The 18,933-nt window shown below is 39.0% G+C and overlaps 1 protein-coding gene across 6 annotated transcripts; it reads left to right on the top strand.

Annotated features, from left to right (window-relative positions):
* The first annotated feature begins 1,589 nt into the window (after window positions 1-1,589).
* LOC105323237 (ankyrin repeat domain-containing protein 17) lies at window positions 1,590-18,184 on the top strand. 6 transcript variants are annotated; one of them, XM_011422279.4, is made up of 35 exons: window positions 1,590-1,906; window positions 2,973-3,126; window positions 5,029-5,197; window positions 5,329-5,479; window positions 5,603-5,750; window positions 5,860-6,093; window positions 6,279-6,421; window positions 6,512-6,701; window positions 6,893-7,084; window positions 7,178-7,287; window positions 7,379-7,466; window positions 7,565-7,692; window positions 7,778-7,915; window positions 8,009-8,099; window positions 8,430-9,377; window positions 9,544-10,371; window positions 10,500-10,645; window positions 10,985-11,127; window positions 11,242-11,347; window positions 11,449-11,556; window positions 11,673-11,848; window positions 11,959-12,020; window positions 12,240-12,436; window positions 12,870-13,099; window positions 13,214-13,356; window positions 13,507-13,794; window positions 13,882-13,981; window positions 14,067-14,219; window positions 14,304-14,465; window positions 14,555-15,945; window positions 16,056-16,313; window positions 16,656-16,898; window positions 17,097-17,260; window positions 17,510-17,680; window positions 17,884-18,184. In XM_011422279.4, exons 1-35 carry the CDS (start codon window positions 1,730-1,732, stop codon window positions 17,917-17,919), a joined length of 8,166 nt encoding a protein of 2,721 aa, XP_011420581.3. In that variant the 5' UTR covers window positions 1,590-1,729; the 3' UTR covers window positions 17,920-18,184. The 6 variants fall into 6 exon arrangements, with proteins under 6 accessions (XP_011420581.3, XP_011420589.3, XP_011420599.3 ...); XM_011422287.4 differs by having other exon boundaries at window positions 8,433-9,377; XM_011422297.4 differs by having other exon boundaries at window positions 5,335-5,479.
* Window positions 18,185-18,933: the final 749 nt, after the last annotated feature.

Below are 18,933 nucleotides of genomic sequence, written 5' to 3' on the forward strand. Positions count from 1 at the left end.
TGATAAAAAGGTGGGGGGGGGGGGCTGACCCCTCCCTGATGCTACGTGGCTGATAGTTAGAAGTAAGCCAATGCAAGGCACGTATTGATATACATGTATACAGATATTATATGGGTATGGATTTTTTAAATATGTTGTTTTGCGTAATTTTACAGAGTGAAGGCATATGTTAAATTAGAAGTACCGGTATGTCATAAAATGATAATTAAATGAGAAAAACTGAATAAGACCTTCTAGGGAGTCTATACTTGGGGGTTAGGGGCTGGGGTCATGTACGTCCCATGCACCTGGAAGGGGGGATGCTGGATTGTTGACTGATGTTTGTGGTTTTTTTGGTTACTAAACAGCACATAAGCATAACCTATTTGAAATTCCGTTTTCCACTAATTACAATATATTTTTTTTTAAAATGGTCATAAATTTTTGACGATCTCTCATTCTTCAATGCTCAAGTTGGCTCCATGAACTCAATTATTTTTTATGCAGAGATAAAACTTAATTACTCTTTTTAATATTAATTAAATGATTGTGCTAATTGGACTGAATTATCAATGAAAATTACGGTCCTTTTGTTTAGCGTGTTTTTTGTTCTCTTACCAGCCCCCCCCCCCCTTCAACTTTTTCTCAGTATGATATGCGCCCTCGACAATTGCATAAGGAGAAATTCAAAAGGTAGGTTTTAATGTTCCATATATGTATTTCATTAAAACCACACTTTTTTGATGTTTAAACATGTTAAAATGTGTCTTAATTGTTTGTTCCACTCAAGTTACACTGGCGTCGGAACGCGGCAAATTGAAAGTGGGGGGCTAGACTAATCCTCAGAAATATTGAGGAAAAACCTAATTCCCAAAATCATGAAAATCCTAATCCGGGGGGGGGGGGGGGGAATATACCTATAATTTCAATTTAAGATAAATTTACCTACCCAACCCCCCAACCCCCCAAAAAAATCATCCGTGGGGGGGGGGGGGGGGGGGCTAGTATCCCTATTACTTCCAACTTCTCAATCTTTCAAGGTAAATTTAGGGGGGCTAAATCCTCTATGATGCTATGTGCCTAATGGTAAGGTCTGACTTTACAAGAAAAGTGGGGGGGGGGGGCTAAGCCCCCCCGGTTCCGACGCCTATGAGTTATATAAGATCTAGAGACACACATGCAGCTATATACCTATAGCCGGATTAGAATCACTGAGTCAATGTGCATGCATATAATAGTTTTTTCCTGGCCCCATATTAAATATTATATACAACTGTAAATTTTAAATCAATTTTAATTGAAATCTTTTGAACACGGCCAAGGAAAAATTCTTTCATTTTTCAAAATCAATAATTTTAACTTTAAGTCTCTGTTTATTGTGAAAAGGCAATTTTCTTTTAAACACTTTGACTTGCAAGAGTCACATATTTAAATTAACTGATGTAAATAAAACTCAAAGCATATGTGTTTTGATGATGGGTAAATAAAATCCAGAAACATTGATATTTTTCGTACATAGTAAAATTATGATTTTGAAATAATGCGCTCAACTCATTGTCGCACGCATGCTTCCGGAAAATTTATTAGTTGTCTGCTCCTGCGCACATATGTTCATCCGGGACATTGCAATGGAACATTGGTAATGGCGGTCAAGGTGGCAACTTAGCATGAGGAGATTTGCACACCAAGAACAAGTTTGAAACGAAAGAAACGTAATACTTTTATGTTTTTGAGATAATATTTGACCGCAATGATGCAGAATGAAACCTCAGATGAGAATGTTTCAACAAATAAAAATATAAGAACTGTTGAAATTGAGCAAGGTAGTCAGACAGCACCGTATCCATCGCTAGAGAAAAATGAAACCATACAATCCGCTCAGTCGACATTTGGAGCAGACATAAGTGATGACGACGAGGTGTCTGACGTAAGTTTAGTCTAATTGACTGTATATTACTCGATTAGTTGTAGTTCCTATGCATAAAAGTGTAAATTAGTGTTTTGTCAGGAACCTGCGTATCTGAATTGGACAAAAGCATGTGACCATTTTACCACTAAGAAAGTGCACTAATTGCATGGAGGTTCTTTGCAACATTTTAAACGTATTTTATTATATTGGGAATGGTAGACTTATAAATATTTGATCAAAATTGTTTTAAGTATGTTAGATAATGTATGCAAATTAATTTACACACGATATTGATTTCTGTTTAGAACTAGCATTGCACAAATATTTTTATGAAAAAATAAAACCCAAACAAAAAAACATATAGCAGTATGTTTTTCAAATAGCATAATATATACAATGTCAATGCAATATTGAACTCCATGAAGACAGCTCTACAAAGCATAACTATACAGTGGTCAATACTCGTACATACTGATACACACTTTGACTTTTATGTCAACAAAAAAATATAAAAGCTATGTGAATATGACAATAGTGATCACATTCAGGTTATATTGTATCAGATGTTCATGTGAGAAATATGTTGTTACTTTCTTGTTCTACAACTCCCTTGCCTGAACTGGAGCCATTTTCTGATTAGCTTTGCGAATTTTATCAATATTCATAGAATGTTGAAATCAGAAAGTTTTTTTCTATTGTATGAAATTTATGCTGTATACAGCCCTGGATGAAGTTGGAAAAGTTTAGTTGTGTTCAATGTATTCATATATATTACCTAATGACTGGACAGTTGAACTTAAGTAGACCCTGACTTTATCAAACTGAAGTGTGATACATACTCAATGATCCCAAAGTCCAACCTCTTATTAAAATGGTTCTAGAATCCCTTCAAAATTTTAAGTTCAAATGTTTTTTTTAACTGTATACTTGATGTGTTAATGTTCATTTCTGATGTTTGTATACTCAAAGTACTGCCCCACTAATTAAATGAAAATGTCGTGCTGTTGAATTCAATTTATTTTTATAAGTTGATTATAACTTGAATCTTTGTTAAAAGATTTGAAATTGATTTTTTACCTTTCAGGTTGGTTCATTTATCATGGATCATGACATTGATGAAGAAGACCAGGACATTGAACCAAAGTTTCTCTTACCCACAGAAGGAATGGAGGCTTCAAACATCCCCTCAATAGATCCCGAAACACACGCCAGACTAGAAGCATTACTTGAGGCAGCAGGTAAGGATTACTGCAGATTGTCATTAATATGTAATGGAACTCTGACTTGCTTACTGATCTCACTGTAAATAATCATACTGCAGAAAAAAGAGAATTGAAATTGAAAATACAGTGAATAGCTGAATCTCCATATTGTGACTTGGATTTGTTGTTGATTTAATGAAAATCTTTAATAAGTCAAACAATAGAAAGAAATATTCATTTAATAAATAGGCTGTTAATCATGTTACCACAAAATCATTACCTCAGTCACAAGTAGGGATGGGACGATCCACCGATGCACCGGTGCATCGCGGTATTTATTTTGACGATATTTGGATCAATACATTTACCATTAATACAACGATACCTTACCGAACTTTTTTTATTTTTCAAAAATATCCGAGCTTTATATATCGGCTATTTTTAGTCCGCGCGCCTAATATGAAAGTACAAAGATGGCGGAAAACCTCGTAAAGTTGTCAAAACTGTTAGGAAGCTAAATCTGGAGTGTGGACAACTTTTGGATTACTTGTTATTGAAAAACTAGTGTACACGAGACTAAAGTAATTTGTAAATTGTGCAATGCTCATTATGAATATATCAAAATAACTTTGGCCATGCGGTAATACATCGGCAGATTGAATAAATTTTAAACTTTTATTCATGTTTTTATTTAATTGCAATGTATCGTGATATGTATCGTATCGCATCTCATGTATCGTGATATGTACCGAATCGGCTAAGTACAGTATCGTCCAAGCCCTAGTCACAAGCTCCCCAAATGTTGTTTCAGCCACAAATTTAACAGCACCTAAAAGGCCATTATTTTATGATATTATTAACTTATACAAGTGCACTGAGATTAAAAGCTCCATTAATTTTTTTTTAAAACATCAGGTTTTGGATTGTGTATTGCTGTATACTGAATATGACATGAAAAATTGTTTGTTTTTTGAGTGTTAGATTAATGAATATGAGATTTTGGTTGAAAGTGAGTTAAAATCAAAGGTAACCGACCAAAAAATAATTACAGTGCAGGAGTATATTTTAGTATAAATTGTGTCACTAAATTAAGCGTCAAAAAAGTTGAGATTTAAAAAAAAAAATCCTATTGTTAAGCAAAAAAGCATTTTTTATAAGATATATATATGTATGAATATATGTATGAATTTATATGACACAGATCAATATTTATTTTATGAATGCTGGCATCAGCTTGCTATTATCTATATATCTATCATTTGGTTAAGTTGTGTATGCCCATGTCATAAAATTGTGATCATTTTCTTCCTTAAAGCTGCTTGGTCCAACTTTCGGTTTTTACAGTATCAAAATATTTTCAATACAAAACAATTATCTTAAAAATTTATGGACTTTTTCCTATTTACACCAACAGAATCGATCTCCTTTCAAAGTTAGAAATATTCAAAGTAAATAGAAATAATTTCTTTTTGGGCAAATGAAAAAACAAACCAAAATGCATCATGGGAATGTTTAGAAAAGGGATACACGATGAATAGGAAAGAAAATGACATCACAATTTTTCCTTTTCTCCAGTTGGCTTAAGTGCAAACTTAAAACAAAAAGTTATGGTTCATTTAACAGTTGTGAACAAAATAGTTCCACCATATAAATGTTTGAGACATATTCAACAGGGATAGATGTATTTTTAATTATTTGCACTGAATACATTTTATGAGGATACAGGTATATAATCATGTCTAATAAATATCAAGAAATTTAAGTTTATTGAAGGTTTTCTCAAACAAAGAATACTATCCCAGTATTAATATTTCATATCATTAAACACAAGATTAATTTGAAGATTTTCAAACCTTATTTGTAAGTTCATAGACAGGATTGTGATTAATCATGCATCATTGTGTTCTCTTGTGTTAATGGTTGTTATAAAGAACACAGGTTTGTCTTCAGGTATTGGTAAGCTGTCAACGGCCGATGGTAAAGCCCTGACCGACCCTGAGGTCCTCAGGAAGTTGACATCCTCCGTCAGTTGTGCTCTGGATGAAGCCGCCCAAGCCTTACACAGAATGCGAGCCGAGCAGCAGGGCCAGCTCACAGGAGCAGAGGGGTACATATTTGCTACAACTTGTAGTTTGTTAGACCAATTTATATTTATCATAGTTTACAACTCTATTTGATAGTATTAATGAAGCACAAGCTTCATTCCTAGGGTTAAATGTTATTGATAATTGTTTAAAGTTCCAGGTCCCTGGCTGAGGCTTGCAGTGATGGGGATGTACCAACTGTTCGGAAACTCTTACATGAGGGAGGAAGTGTTCATGAAACCACAGAGGAGGGAGAAAGCCTACTGTCTCTGGCCTGCTCAGCTGGTTACTATGAGCTTGCTCAAGTACGTTATTTGTTTGAAAGCCTCAAATTTTAAATTGTTTATTTTAGTACCAACATCAATTTTACAAATTGAAAGAAGAATCAGGATTAGTAAAAAAAAAAATTTCATTTGTACTTTTGATAGGTCTTGTTGGCAATGAAGGCTAATGTTGAAGATCGTGGAATTAAAGGTGACTGCACCCCACTAATGGAAGCTGCAAGTGGAGGATACGTGGACATTGTTAAACTTCTAATTGCACATGAAGCAGATGTCAATGCACAGTCCTCTGCAGGTAATCCTCAATTTATAATATATTGCAGATTCATTCAGTGTAAAATCATTAAAAGTTTTCATGATTTTTTTCTTCAATTTTAACTAAATTTTAAAACATTTATATCCAGGTAATACCCCCCTGCACTATGCAGCATGTGGTGGGTTTGAAGATGTGGTGCAAGAGTTGTTAGAAGCCGGAGCCAACGTTGAACAGCATAATGAGAATGGACACACACCCCTGATGGAGTCGGCCAGTGCTGGACATGTGGGCGTGGCCCGGATTCTGCTGAGAGCTGGGGCAGGAATCAACACCCACTCCAATGAGTTCAAGGAGAGTGCTCTCACCTTGGCATGTTACAAAGGTTTGTTTCATATTATATCCACTGATTACTTTTGTCACTACACAATGATCTTCAATCTTGCAAGTTTTAGCTGTTAATTCTAGTAAAAGTATCTTAAGTAAAATTACTGGAAAAAATATTTAACTGTTGAGATGGCCCAAAGCTCTATCTGGTTCAGAAATTTGTACTTTTCATCTTAATTATAGGGCATTTAGAAATGGTTAAGTTTCTGCTGGAAGCGGGTGCTGACCAAGAGCATAAGACAGATGAAATGCACACTGCATTGATGGAGGCCTCCATGGATGGCCATGTAGAGGTGGCGCGGCTATTGTTGGACAGTGGTGCCCAGGTGAGGGATGGTTGTTGGTCAAAGAGTTGAAGACATGATGAGCTAGCTCTTTGGAACTTGTCATTGTAAGAGCTTTATTCTTTGTTAAAGGTTAACATGCCAGCTGACAGCTTTGAGTCCCCCTTGACCTTGGCAGCCTGTGGAGGTCATGTAGACTTGGCTGCCCTATTGATTGAGAGAGGGGCCAACCTGGAGGAGGTGAATGATGAGGGCTACACTCCGCTGATGGAGGCAGCCAGAGAGGGGCATGAAGAAATGGTCGGGCTTCTCCTAGCCAATGGTGAGGAAAACTTCATCTGTTATCTCTGTTATGGGATCATTTAAAATTTTAAATTTATAGAAATTAGATGATCATTTTAATCTTCAATAATTACTGAATACAGATGGAAAAAATGACAAAAATGTGCTTGTGAAAATTGCATTGCTGTATATGCATATAGATTAAAAAGGTAAAACTTTTATCAAATACAGGAGCATACATAAATGCCCAGACCGAGGAGACACAGGAGACAGGCCTGACCCTAGCCTGTTGTGGTGGGTTCCTGGAAGTGGCTGACTTCTTGATTAAAGCTGGTGCTAACATAGAGCTTGGCTGTAGCACCCCTCTAATGGAGGCTGCCCAGGAGGGACATCTGGACCTTGTGCGCTACCTTCTGAAAGCAGGTCAGTCTTCTCTACAGTTACAGTCTGCAAAATGATTTGAAAACAAAAAAATTTAAAACAAAATGTATAAGAGCTATATTTTGTGATTTATAGGAGCGAATGTTCATGCTACCACTGGAACTGGTGATACTGCCCTGACATATGCTTGTGAAAATGGTCACACAGATGTTGCGGAGGCATTGTTAGAGCATGGGGCAGAATTGGTAATTATCTTTCATAAAGAAATTAAACAATTTTTTTTCCACTTGATAAGCATGCATTCATCAAACCTGATAATGTAAATATTGTTTGCAGGAGCATGAATCAGAAGGTGGCCGAACTCCTCTGATGAAAGCTGCCAGGGCTGGATATCTCTGTACTGTGCAATTTCTGATCAGCAAAGGTAATGTTTTGATGGAGATTCAAGAATAAATAATCAAATTGAATGATTTAAGATGTATAATTTTATTAACTGCTTGTATGAATATGTATATTGTGTAGGAGCTGACGTGAATCGTGCAACCTCCACGAATGACCACACAGTCCTATCTCTGGCCTGTGCGGGGGGACACCTAGCAGTGGTGGAACTTCTCCTGGCTCATGGAGCTGATCCAGCCCATAAACTGAAGGTAAGAAACTTGTGAATCATACAAGCGTAAAGTCACTTTGTATTATTTTACATTTCTTTTGACTGACAATCAATTATTTTAAAAGGATGGCTCCACAATGATCATTGAAGCTGCCAAAGGTGGACACACGCAGGTTGTCAAACTCCTGTTGGAATATCCTAATCGAGTGCTTATGAATTCTCCTGAGTCAGCTCTAGTGCCATCTGAGACAAATATTCCAGAGGTATTCCTTTCTGCACACAGATACATGTACATTTCTCAATCTTTGAGTTTTCATCACTGAACATGTATGTTGATGGTTTGTTTCCTGTTGTAGTCTCGGGTTCCTGTTCAGGGCTTGGGAAACATTGTCCCACCTAGTGATCCAAATTCCCCATCTCAGAATAATATTGCCTCACTTCAAACAGGTGTGTATTAGCATAGTTTATATTTAATTCTATTCTTAATACTTAGGGACAAGGCTTACATAGGCATTGCCTGCTGCTTGATCCATTTATGTAAATATATATTTGCATAATAAAATATGTTTGAATCAAATCAGAATTTATACTTGCACATAACTCAAAGTTGGGTTGGGTTTTTTTGTTAGCAAGATCCAAGTTAGAACTATTAAAACGTTGAAATATTTACTTAATAATCCACATCTAAATTTCAAAAAATTAAATAGACTAAAGTGTGTTACTGGGACATTTATTTGTAAGTCACTTAATTGTGAAGTTCTTTTTCTCTATTTTCAGTAGCACAAAATGTGATAAAATCAGCTAGTGAGAAGGATTCAAACTTTCCCCCAAGAAATCCAGACCAAGTGTGGAAAAACCTGCCAAAGCCAGGGGGAAAGAGAAACCACAACAACAGTGGTGGAGACAGTGCAAGTAAACCAAGCAAAACCTCCAACATACCTCCACCCCCTCCACCCCCAGCCACCACCCCTCAGTATGGGGACGGTGCCCCAACACCTCCACAGTATGGAGACATGGGTAGTCTGTCTGATGAGGCACTAGATGTAAAGGCCAGTGAAAGGCTTGAGGCCATTATCAATAATGTGATGGCCAAAGAGCTTGACAGTAGCTCAGCGACCAGGGAGGAACAGATCCTGAGGAAGCAGCAAATACTTCATGAGCTGCAGAAGGTTGAAAAAGAACTACAGGAGAAAGCGCAAGCACAGTTGTTCCTGAGTGCTCAGCACCAGCTAGAGCAACAACAGCAGCAGCAACATCTGCAACATGTCCTGCAACAGGGAGCCAAAGTTTTGCAGCGAACCCTGGAGGTACAAGTAAAGATCAAGCAAGAGGAGAACAACGGAGAGGGGTCATCAGCCGAGGAAAAGGTAGAGGGGGAATCGCCAGCTAGTCCCCAGCCCTCCAACGACCTCGATAAGCAAGTCACTAGTTTGTTACCAGCAGATGTTGCAGCCAGCGGCCAGATCGTGTTCCCCAATATCCCATACGACTCGAATCTTTTACCAGCATCATCTAGTCAGCCTATGAGCATGCCTTCACCAGCTTCATCTGAAGCCAGCACACCCAAGGAAGGTAAAGACTGGCCGCGCAACAATGGTAACACCCCCAAACGTGGAGTCAGTGGAAAGGGAGGAAACCGAACCAAGACCCCCAGCTCCAGTGCTCCTACAACCCCTACTGGGATATCAGTACCTACAACAGTGACAGCAGCGGATCAAAACAAAGGTCATTATCTATTGCTTTTTACATGCATGTAGGATGTAGTCACTTGTAGTACCAAATATCTAAATATAAAATTAAGTGATACTTTTCATTTTTTTATGCTTTAAAAACTTGATCAGTAGCATAAATTTATTTGCAAAATCAAATTTCCTTTTATCTGTATTTATAGTAACCCAATCCAGTCAACAACTAGCCCAAGCTTCAGCAGGCATTCAATCTCCTGCCAACAACAACTCAGCAGTGGCTCTGGCAACATACCGACAACAAATCCAGAACATTGTTCTCCGCCATCAACAACAGCAACAGCTGCAGCTTCAACAGCAAAACCCTCAACAACAGCAGAATCAGTCACAACAGACCATCCAGTTCCCTCAGCTTCCCCAGTTACAACTGACCCCAGAACAACAAGAGCACCTACTTACCATGTTATCACAACAGACCTTCCAGCCCCAGATAACCAATCCTGCTATTCCTAATCAACAACTCCCCCAACAACTCCCCCAACAGGTCCCCCAACAGCAGTTCTCTCAGCAACCCATGGTCCAGCAGCCATTGCAGCTGATTCAGCCACCTCCACAACCCCCCATGACTCAGCAGCAGCAACAGCAACTTCTGCAGCAGCAGCAACAAGCCCAGATACTGACACAACAATTGCAACAGCAAATCAAGCCCCCTCAACCAGCACCTCCTCAAACTACAAACGGCCAAAAGAATGCACGTAACAAGCGACATCTGTACAACAATCAACAGCAGGCGGCAGGCAACGGAAACGTGCAGAATGTTGAGACCATAACGCCCCCGTCCTCCACCCCGCTAACTCCCAACCCTTCTCCAGCCTCGCCTCAGAGTATCTCCCCACTCTGTACCCCAGATCTGGATGCTCAGACGGAGAGTAATCATGACACAGCTTTGACCTTAGCTTGCCATGGTGGACACTCGGAGCTTGTCAATCTCCTGTTGTCAAAAGGTGCAGACATTGAGCACAGGGACAAAAAAGGTAATGTATTTCTGTATACACCTTGCTGTCTTCTTCACTCTAGTAATACTTGAAAAAATTGAAATGAATATACATGTAAATTTTAAAGATTTAAGCATGTCATTAACAAGGAATGTTTTTTTTTACAGGTTTTACACCATTGATTCTGGCTGCCACAGCAGGTCATGTTGATGTGGTGGAAATCTTGTTAGAGTCTGGTGCAGATATGGAGGCCCAGTCAGAGAGAACGAAAGACACGCCCCTCTCCCTGGCTTGTTCTGGAGGAAGATATGAGGTGAATTTTATATGACATTATATCATGATCTACTGTAAATTCCTAATTAGACATGAGGAATTAATATCCGCGTAAAATTGTGAGAAGCCTGTGACACAAATTCTAAAATCTTACTTTTAATTTTCAACACATGTAAACTACATGAAACTGTGATGAAATTTCAGCATTCGCAATTTTATGTTCTCGCGATTTGATGGAAAATTTGTCGAATCGTGGAATTAAGTACTCGTGTAAAATAAGGAATCTACAGTATTTAATATTGTGATGTTACTGTTTTGTTTTCAATCAAAATACAACAATGGTTTGAAAATGATTAAGAAAAATATGACTTGTACATAGGTGGTTGAGTTGTTGCTATCCAAGGGTGCCAACAAAGAGCACAGAAATGTGTCGGACTACACTCCTCTCAGTCTAGCCGCCTCAGGGGGATATGTCAACATCATCAAACTCCTTCTGTCCCATGGAGCAGAAATCAATTCCAGGTATAAATGCTAGTTTTCTATCCTGTATAACAAACTGAACACTTCTGTGTAAGCTCTGTACTCTTAAATTACAAAGATGTTCTTACATGGAGTTTTCTTTTATTAATTTTGAAGGACGGGGAGTAAACTTGGCATTTCTCCTTTGATGTTGGCTGCAATGAATGGGCATACTGCAGCAGTGAAGCTACTGCTGGATATGGGAAGTGACATCAATGCGCAGGTAAATGCTCAGAGTCAACTTTCGTCATCACATGAATTCTGCTGCATTTGATAATAACGTGATAATCATTCATTTTTTGATATTGAAAATTATTTGAATAGATTGAGACCAACCGAAACACAGCTTTGACACTTGCCTGTTTCCAAGGTAGACATGAGGTTGTCAGTTTACTTGTGGACAGAAAGGCAAACATTGAACATAGGGCAAAGGTAAGCATTATTAACTGTAAGGTGTGATGAACACGAAATGTCACATCTTTCTTTGTTGCAGTAAGTCTTTGTTCCTTCAGTGCTCCTAATTAATATGTCCTTATTGTGTTGTACAGACCGGTCTGACCCCCCTTATGGAGGCTGCCTCTGGTGGCTATGTTGAGGTGGGAAGAGTTCTGTTGGACAAGGGGGCAGATGTGAACGCCCCTCCCGTCCCCTCCTCCAGGGACACGGCTCTGACCATCGCAGCGGACAAAGGACACTACAGATTTGTTGAGCTTCTTTTGTCAAGGTTTGTTCAATTAACACTACAGTTTACACATAGAAGAGTTTGGTATTTAAATGAAATATTGCAATAATCTATGACATTAATATAATTTTTCAATGACTCTTTATTTGCAGACATGCTGCAGTAGATGTTAAGAATAAAAAGGGTAACTCTCCCCTCTGGCTTGCTTGCAATGGTAAGTTTAACCATGTCCATGGAAATATTGTTTTATAATTTGTCATTCATACTAAATAGGACCTTTTCAGAAGTCTCTGCATACAATAACTACTTTTAAAATCACCAATCCAAAAGAAAACATGACCCTTAACAAATCCTGATATACCGAACATTAGTGAATATTGGTGTCTGTAGTTCTAGATGATAATCTGAGTTTGACTGTATTGTTCTGTTACAGGTGGACATCTAGATGTAGTTCAGCTGCTGGTATCAGCAGGAGCTGATATTGACAGTCAAGACAATCGCAAGGTCTCCTGCCTGATGGCCTCATTTCGTAAAGGTCATGTCAAGGTCAGCAAGTGGATGGTGAAGCATGTGAACCAGTTTCCATCCGACCAAGAGCTGTCCAGATACATAGCTACTGTTAGTGATAAGGTAAACAGAATTCATTTATTAACACAGTCAGTTACTGTGGAATCATTAGATTTCGTGTTGGCTTAATTTTCGTGGGTACCTCTCGTCCACGAATTAATATCCTCCGCGAATTAATAAATCAGTGGTATAAAGTCACATTTCCTTTTGTAAGTATTAAAGAATACACAAACCTGTAAAATTTGATAAATCCACAAAAATTGGCCCCCACAAATTTTAATGACTCGACAGTGAATAAGAATGCTTTTGATTTCAATCTGCATTCTCATTGGTGTTCTATGATGGTGTGCAAACAAAATTTTTGAATTTTAAGATAGTAGATCTTTTTACCATTTCATGATATAATATGCTTTGTAAGATAAATCTCTGCTGAAAAAAACCAGAGTCCACATGTTTTAACATAGCAATCCTATGCTAATGAAATGCTCCTATAAAGGAACTTCAGAAGAAGTGTCAGCAGTGTATGGAGATCATAGTGAGTGCAAAGGACCGGCAAGCTGCAGAAGCCTTTAAAAACGCCAACATTTTACTGGAGGAACTAGACAAGGAGAGACAGCATGAAGAAAACCGGAAAGCTGCAGCTGCAAAGAAGCGAGAAAGAAAAAAGAAGAAGAAGAAGGAAAAACAACAGGAAAAAGATGTCAAAGATGTGGATGAGGAAGATGAGTAAGTGTGAAGTACAACTAATTTCATATGAGTACACTGATATTATTTTCCGAAATGTCTATTTTTTTCATGAAAGTTTTCATGGAAATAAAAGTTGTGTATTTAATTTTTCAGTACGAATAGCAATAGCAAGAATTCAACACCAGAGCCAGAAAACTGTATGAGTGATATCTACCAGCCGGACAAGGAAGAGAAGATAGATCTAGATGAGAGGATACCGATGCAGCCTCCAACAGCCACTGTAGTCTCTACCATCGGTAAGTCAGGATGCAACTGTACTCAGAGCTTTGCTAATGGTGAGATAAAAATGGAAAATAGTTATCAATAATTAATGGTAAATTATTGTGTTTGTTCAATATACATATGTATAAGTCTCTTTTCGTGTAACATACGATTGATTGTTTCAGGTACGTTATTGCCATCCGCCAGTGAGCCAACATACAGCAAGTCTGGGAGAAACAAGAATAACAATCGCATTGCTGAGACTTCTACTATTAGTTCAGCAGAATCCAGGAAGAACAAGAGGAATCGCAAGGAGAAGGAGAGAGTGTCTGATGTGGAGAATGTCCCAGTATCAGTCGCCACATCCATGTCTCTGAATGCCACCACCACCAGTAACCACCTGGCAGGGCAGAATGACAATGTGGGCCGCAGGAAGAAGGGAGATAACTCGGCATCCTTGGCATTTGGATCAGGTATTTTAGAATATTTCATCAATTTATCAATGGGTAGGGGATAATCTTATGGGTGATTATGAAATAAGATTTTGTTTCATGCTTCAGGTATAGGGGATCTTGATGACTTTGGAACACTACCAGAGAATTTAAAGATCAGTGATAGAGAGGTTGAAAAACTAAGGAAAACTGTGGAGAAAACTAAACCGTAAGTACATCCCAAACTGTACAAGCTTTAAAAAATGTAAATGTACTATGAGTAGCTTCTTTCACCATATAAAATGTCTTTTCAGTGATAAAAGTGACCATGTGTTGCATGTCAATAAACAGAATGGTGAGAATGTATCACCTTCTGTTCATGGCCTTCATGTAAAGACTACTCCTGTGATAGCTAGCCCGAAGAAAGGCCAAAAGAAAGAGGATGGGTGGAAGGAGGTGGTCAGACGGTAGGTTCATCATGTAATTGTACAGGTACTGCATTTGGTCAACATCTTTACACAATCATGCTCTATTATTCATCTGTCTTGTAGACCTGTATCCTGCAAGTCCAAAAAAGTGCAAGTACCCTCGTCAGCTATAAGTCGTGTGATTGGCCGTGGTGGTTGTAACATCAATTTGATACGGGAGGTATCAGGGGCTCATATTGAAGTGGAGAAACAGAGAGGATCAGGAGAGAGGGTCATTACCATCAAGTAAGTTGTTTCTACAGGTTTGCTCTTGGTTAAAATTCATGCATTTCAATTGGATGAAGTCATTGATCATATAACAATTTGTTTTGTAGGGGTACAGTGGATGGAACCAAACAGGCTCATACACTGATCTCCGCTTTGATAGCAGATCCTGATAAAGATTTGCAGGAGTTGATACCCAAAAGTAAGAACAAAACCAGCACAAAAGACCAGTCCATGTTCTTCAATCCTGAGACAGTGATGCCCCCTGCCTCCACACATGGCCAGACCTCCACCTCTACCACAAAGACTACATCCAGCACCAGGAACATGGGTCCCAGAGGTCAGAATCAGTCCAGCAGTGCTCGACCTCAGACAACTGTCAGTAGTTCTGTTCCCAGCTCATCAATGGTGTGGGGAGGTCCCCCATCACAACCACCCATAACATCCCCAAGGAGGAGTCAGCCAAAACAGGCCACAGTCATCCAACCAGGCCAGGGCAACCCAGACAAGAATGTCACTCGTCAACTGTTCCCCAATGAAACCAAAAATCGGGGAGGGTTTGGGGTTCCACCAAGTACCAGCAGTAATACAACGGTTTCCTATACTCTGGCTTCTTCTACCTCCAAAGTTACAACCTCGGGGTCTCCAGTATTTACCATCAAGCCAGATAATAGTAAACAACCATTGCCAAGCAAACCAGGGCAGATAAGACCACCTGTTCCAGGCAATGTGAAAGTGCTGCAACGCCCAGGAAGTCATAAACAGGACCCACAACCCCTGCCAATAATCAGTGGCCAGCAGAATGGTCCCAGTGCTCCCCCAATGATGGGGCCCAATGGGCCATTTATGCCTCCCAATTCTCCTGGTGGATCATTCTCTCCCTTTAATAACTTATTCAGCAATGTTGCTGATCAGCTTCTGAAGAAAGATGATGCATCAGAGAGGATGAACTTTGCCAGTGTGGCAGCTGCTGGAGTGATTGGTAGTCTTACCAACTCAAGTGCTGCCTCTGATTTGATGGCCACAAAAGTCGATCCACACCTTCAGGCCAAAGCTCCTGGATTTAGACCTGTTAGAAACCCATCCCCTCATGAAATGGAAATGAGATTCAAAGGAATACAATTGCCACCACAGATGATGAATGAATTAGATAGTAGAATGTTCCGCACTGGTCTACCCAATCAGTCACCATCTATGTCTCCCCGCTCCAGTACATCCACACCCAACACCAACATGTCCCCAAGAAACCAGACAAATACTAGTCTTGATCCTGGTCACCTGTCATCTGCAGTCGGTCAGAAAGAGGAATATACAACACCATCTCAACCAATGACTCTGCCCAAGATTGAGAGTACGCTCAATCCTAATGCTCCAGATTTCACATCACGCCAAGCGGGAGGGGGTCCTCCCAATCACCCTGGAGGCAATGTGCCACCCAACAACCTGGCCATGGGATATCTACTATACCAACAGGCTCTGGCTCAGCAGTTGCAAAACCTAGGTATGTGCTTTTCTGTGTAGAAGTCGCTCTGTTTATAAGGTTCCCAAATTCATCAATATCAAAATTTTAACATAATAAATCTGGTAACAATAAAATTTGAATTTGATTAGGTGGCCCAGGACCTAACTTGTTGTCACCAGGGATGATATCTCAGCAGGAATTTGCCAACTTGATCCATCAGTTTGTGGCAAGTGGACAGGCTCAGCCTCCTGCAGGATCATCCCCTCCAGTGGGGGTCCCAACAAGTGGCAACACAGTCCCCTCAGGCCTGGGTGTACCAGGACAAGCTCCTGCTCCACCACGCCCCTTCTCTCCTCTAACACAAGGGCGTCCCAGTAGTGCTCCATTAATGGGTGGGATGCCACGAGGTAATATTCTCATTGGCATCATACCTTGCACTTTTCACTCATTTCATTCCCTCTTCATAGACTTCAAAAGCCATAATCACATGATTCACTAATCATTAAAATACAGTGTACCTTCCATATCATTCTTGAACAAGTTTTGCTAGAGAGTTTCTCATTGCTTTCATGTTGTATGCCAAAAAATTATTTTCCCCTCGCATGTATTTTTTAAAATGGTAGTATAAGCATCAGCATTATTTGATCAGATCATGCTGGGTGGTGTGTCAGAATTACTTCACTTGATTTACTAAATGTATCATTTTGCCTATGAATGACTGTTTTAACAAAAGAATTTTTTTTTTACAGATGGTAGTTCTCCAGGCCCCATTGGTCCCCCTCCACCTGCTGCCTCACCCCTCACTGTATCGCCCAAGTTGTCAGACCAAATAAAATCAGAGGATAGGCGGCCAGTGGGCCCTATTGGGGGAGAGAGACCCATGGGTCCAATAGGCGGCGAAAGAGCCCAGCGCCGAGCCCCAGGGCCTATTCCAGCGCAACCTATCTCTGCTGCTAATGACTTCGGTCCAGCATTTTGGAACATAGCAACAGGTACAGTAGTGATCACAGTTTAAGTTCCACTTTTATATGGTAGGAAAATTATAACCCACAATACATAAGAATATTGTATGTAGAAAAGATCAATCAGTAAAAAAAATTTCATACAAACATTTCATATACTAATGGATAATTATTTTTGATGAGTACTGTTCTTAGTATTATTGAATAATTAACCATTTGATGTTGCAGAACTGAGTATGCAGTGGGGTCCAGTGAGTTCTGCCTCCTCTATACACGACAGCAGTAGCTCTGTGATAACCTCTAGTGAGGGAGGGGTACCGTCTCTAAAAAACCAGACAGACTTTCTGGAGGGACGCGACCTGTCAGACCAACAAATGGACAAAGTTCTTCATGTAAGATCTTGTGCCAAATTTACAAACTGGAAGATATTACGGAGTATACATTGGAATCATTAGAATTAATAAGATTTTGTGGGCCCCTGTAAATAAAAAGTAATATTAGGTCAGGTTCTATGATAAACAACCATTATACCTAAAAATAAAGTACTGTATTAAAATTCAGTGCGATTTATGTCAGCAAAGAATGCATATATTTTTGTACTTGGTAATGTATGAGTGAAATGTCTTGTTTGATCTTTGCAGGGAACTTCTGTGGGTATGGAGTACTATGGGAAGGGTATCGGTCCCGGTGGAGGAGGGCAGTTTTCCATGGCGCAACAGAACTTTATTCCTGGCCCTGTGGGTGATGGAATGCCCAACAACATGTGGAATCCACAGATGAAGGGACAAGTGTCGGAAGCATCTGATAAAGTGGTAAATACTGTACTAATCAGTCTCTGAGTAAATGATGTGAAATTAAATTTTAACCTCTTGGAGCAGGATTAAATACCGACTGCCACTCAACAGAAATATATTATATAAAACAATTCAATTTTATTCTAGCCTTCATTGTTAATCTATGGATGAATGATACTCGGTATTTCTCGTTTTTAATGGAACCTCTCTCCATTTTACAGATGTGGAATTCTTGGAGTTCGCAGACTAGCATGTAGTGGTTGATTTTATCCTGTGAGGATGTGGTTCTTATTTCCAGAGAGTTGTTGATTGTCATGATTCTGACCTTGATGACACATGTATTATGTTTATTCTTTATGTAGCATGTGAACATGAAATTGTCTTATAATGAATGTAGAATGAAAAAAGAAAGCTTGCATCATTTTCCTCGTTATCTGTCAAAGCTGATAGCAATTCCCATTTGAAGACAAAAATCTAGTTGTATGTATTCAAGGTATATAAATAAAGTAACCTTGGAATTCATATTGATTTCTTTAATTCTTCATAAGGCAGCTGCATATAGTGGTAGCTGTATTGTTAAGAGCACTTTGTAAAGTCATCAAATTCTGTTATGATGGAATTTTGTAACTTTCAATTAGGTTGTAAAATTCCATGTTTAAAGTCATTTGACTATTTGACGGAAGTTGGAGAAATACCACAGAAAATAAAAGGAAAAAGTTTTATATATAAAAATTGGTCAAATTGGATTACATTTATCTACTAAATTCTTAAGAATTTCTTAAAAATTGTGGTACAGTCGAGCATGAAAATTGGCTGTATTGATCACAGGGGCCAAGCCCGTATCAACATTAATTTCAATGTAACCATAAATAAAGCTTTATTTATGGTTACATTGAAATTAATGTTAAAACGGGCTTGGCCCCTGTGGTATTGATCATTGTGTTAGTTGATAGTAAACAGCACAATTATTGATCATTTTAAGGTGGTGCTGGATTACAGCATAGAGTTGGTGTTCCATGTTGATGGTCATATCACAAAGTTAGGACATCTCATATGAACATGGTTTTATACAGCAAGTGCTAGTGGAGCATGTTTGCTTCACATCAAAAGACTAGGAATAATAATGCTCTGTCCATAAACAGTTTGTAGGAGGAATAGTTCCCAGTAGTTAGTATGCCATCTAGTGGACATATGACTTAATCTAGTTGCAAGTCACTCTAGATCTTGATGTTTACATTCTTTCATGCATTGCTTGATGACTCCTGGCCCAG

This window comes from Magallana gigas, chromosome 7 (assembly GCF_963853765.1).
Source record: "Magallana gigas chromosome 7, xbMagGiga1.1, whole genome shotgun sequence".
In the NCBI taxonomy this organism is placed as follows: Eukaryota; Metazoa; Mollusca; class Bivalvia; order Ostreida; family Ostreidae; genus Magallana; species Magallana gigas.

Bases quoted from the DNA above. Each gene is read 5' to 3' on its own strand.
- LOC105323237 (XM_011422279.4), top strand. From the start codon at position 1,730: ATGATGCAGAATGAAACCTCAGATGAGAATGTTTCAACAAATAAAAAT. The intron at 5,751-5,859 runs GTAATCCTCAAT...ATTTATATCCAG, and splicing joins CAATGCACAGTCCTCTGCAG to GTAATACCCCCCTGCACTAT. The intron at 7,693-7,777 runs GTAAGAAACTTG...TTATTTTAAAAG, and splicing joins ATCCAGCCCATAAACTGAAG to GATGGCTCCACAATGATCAT.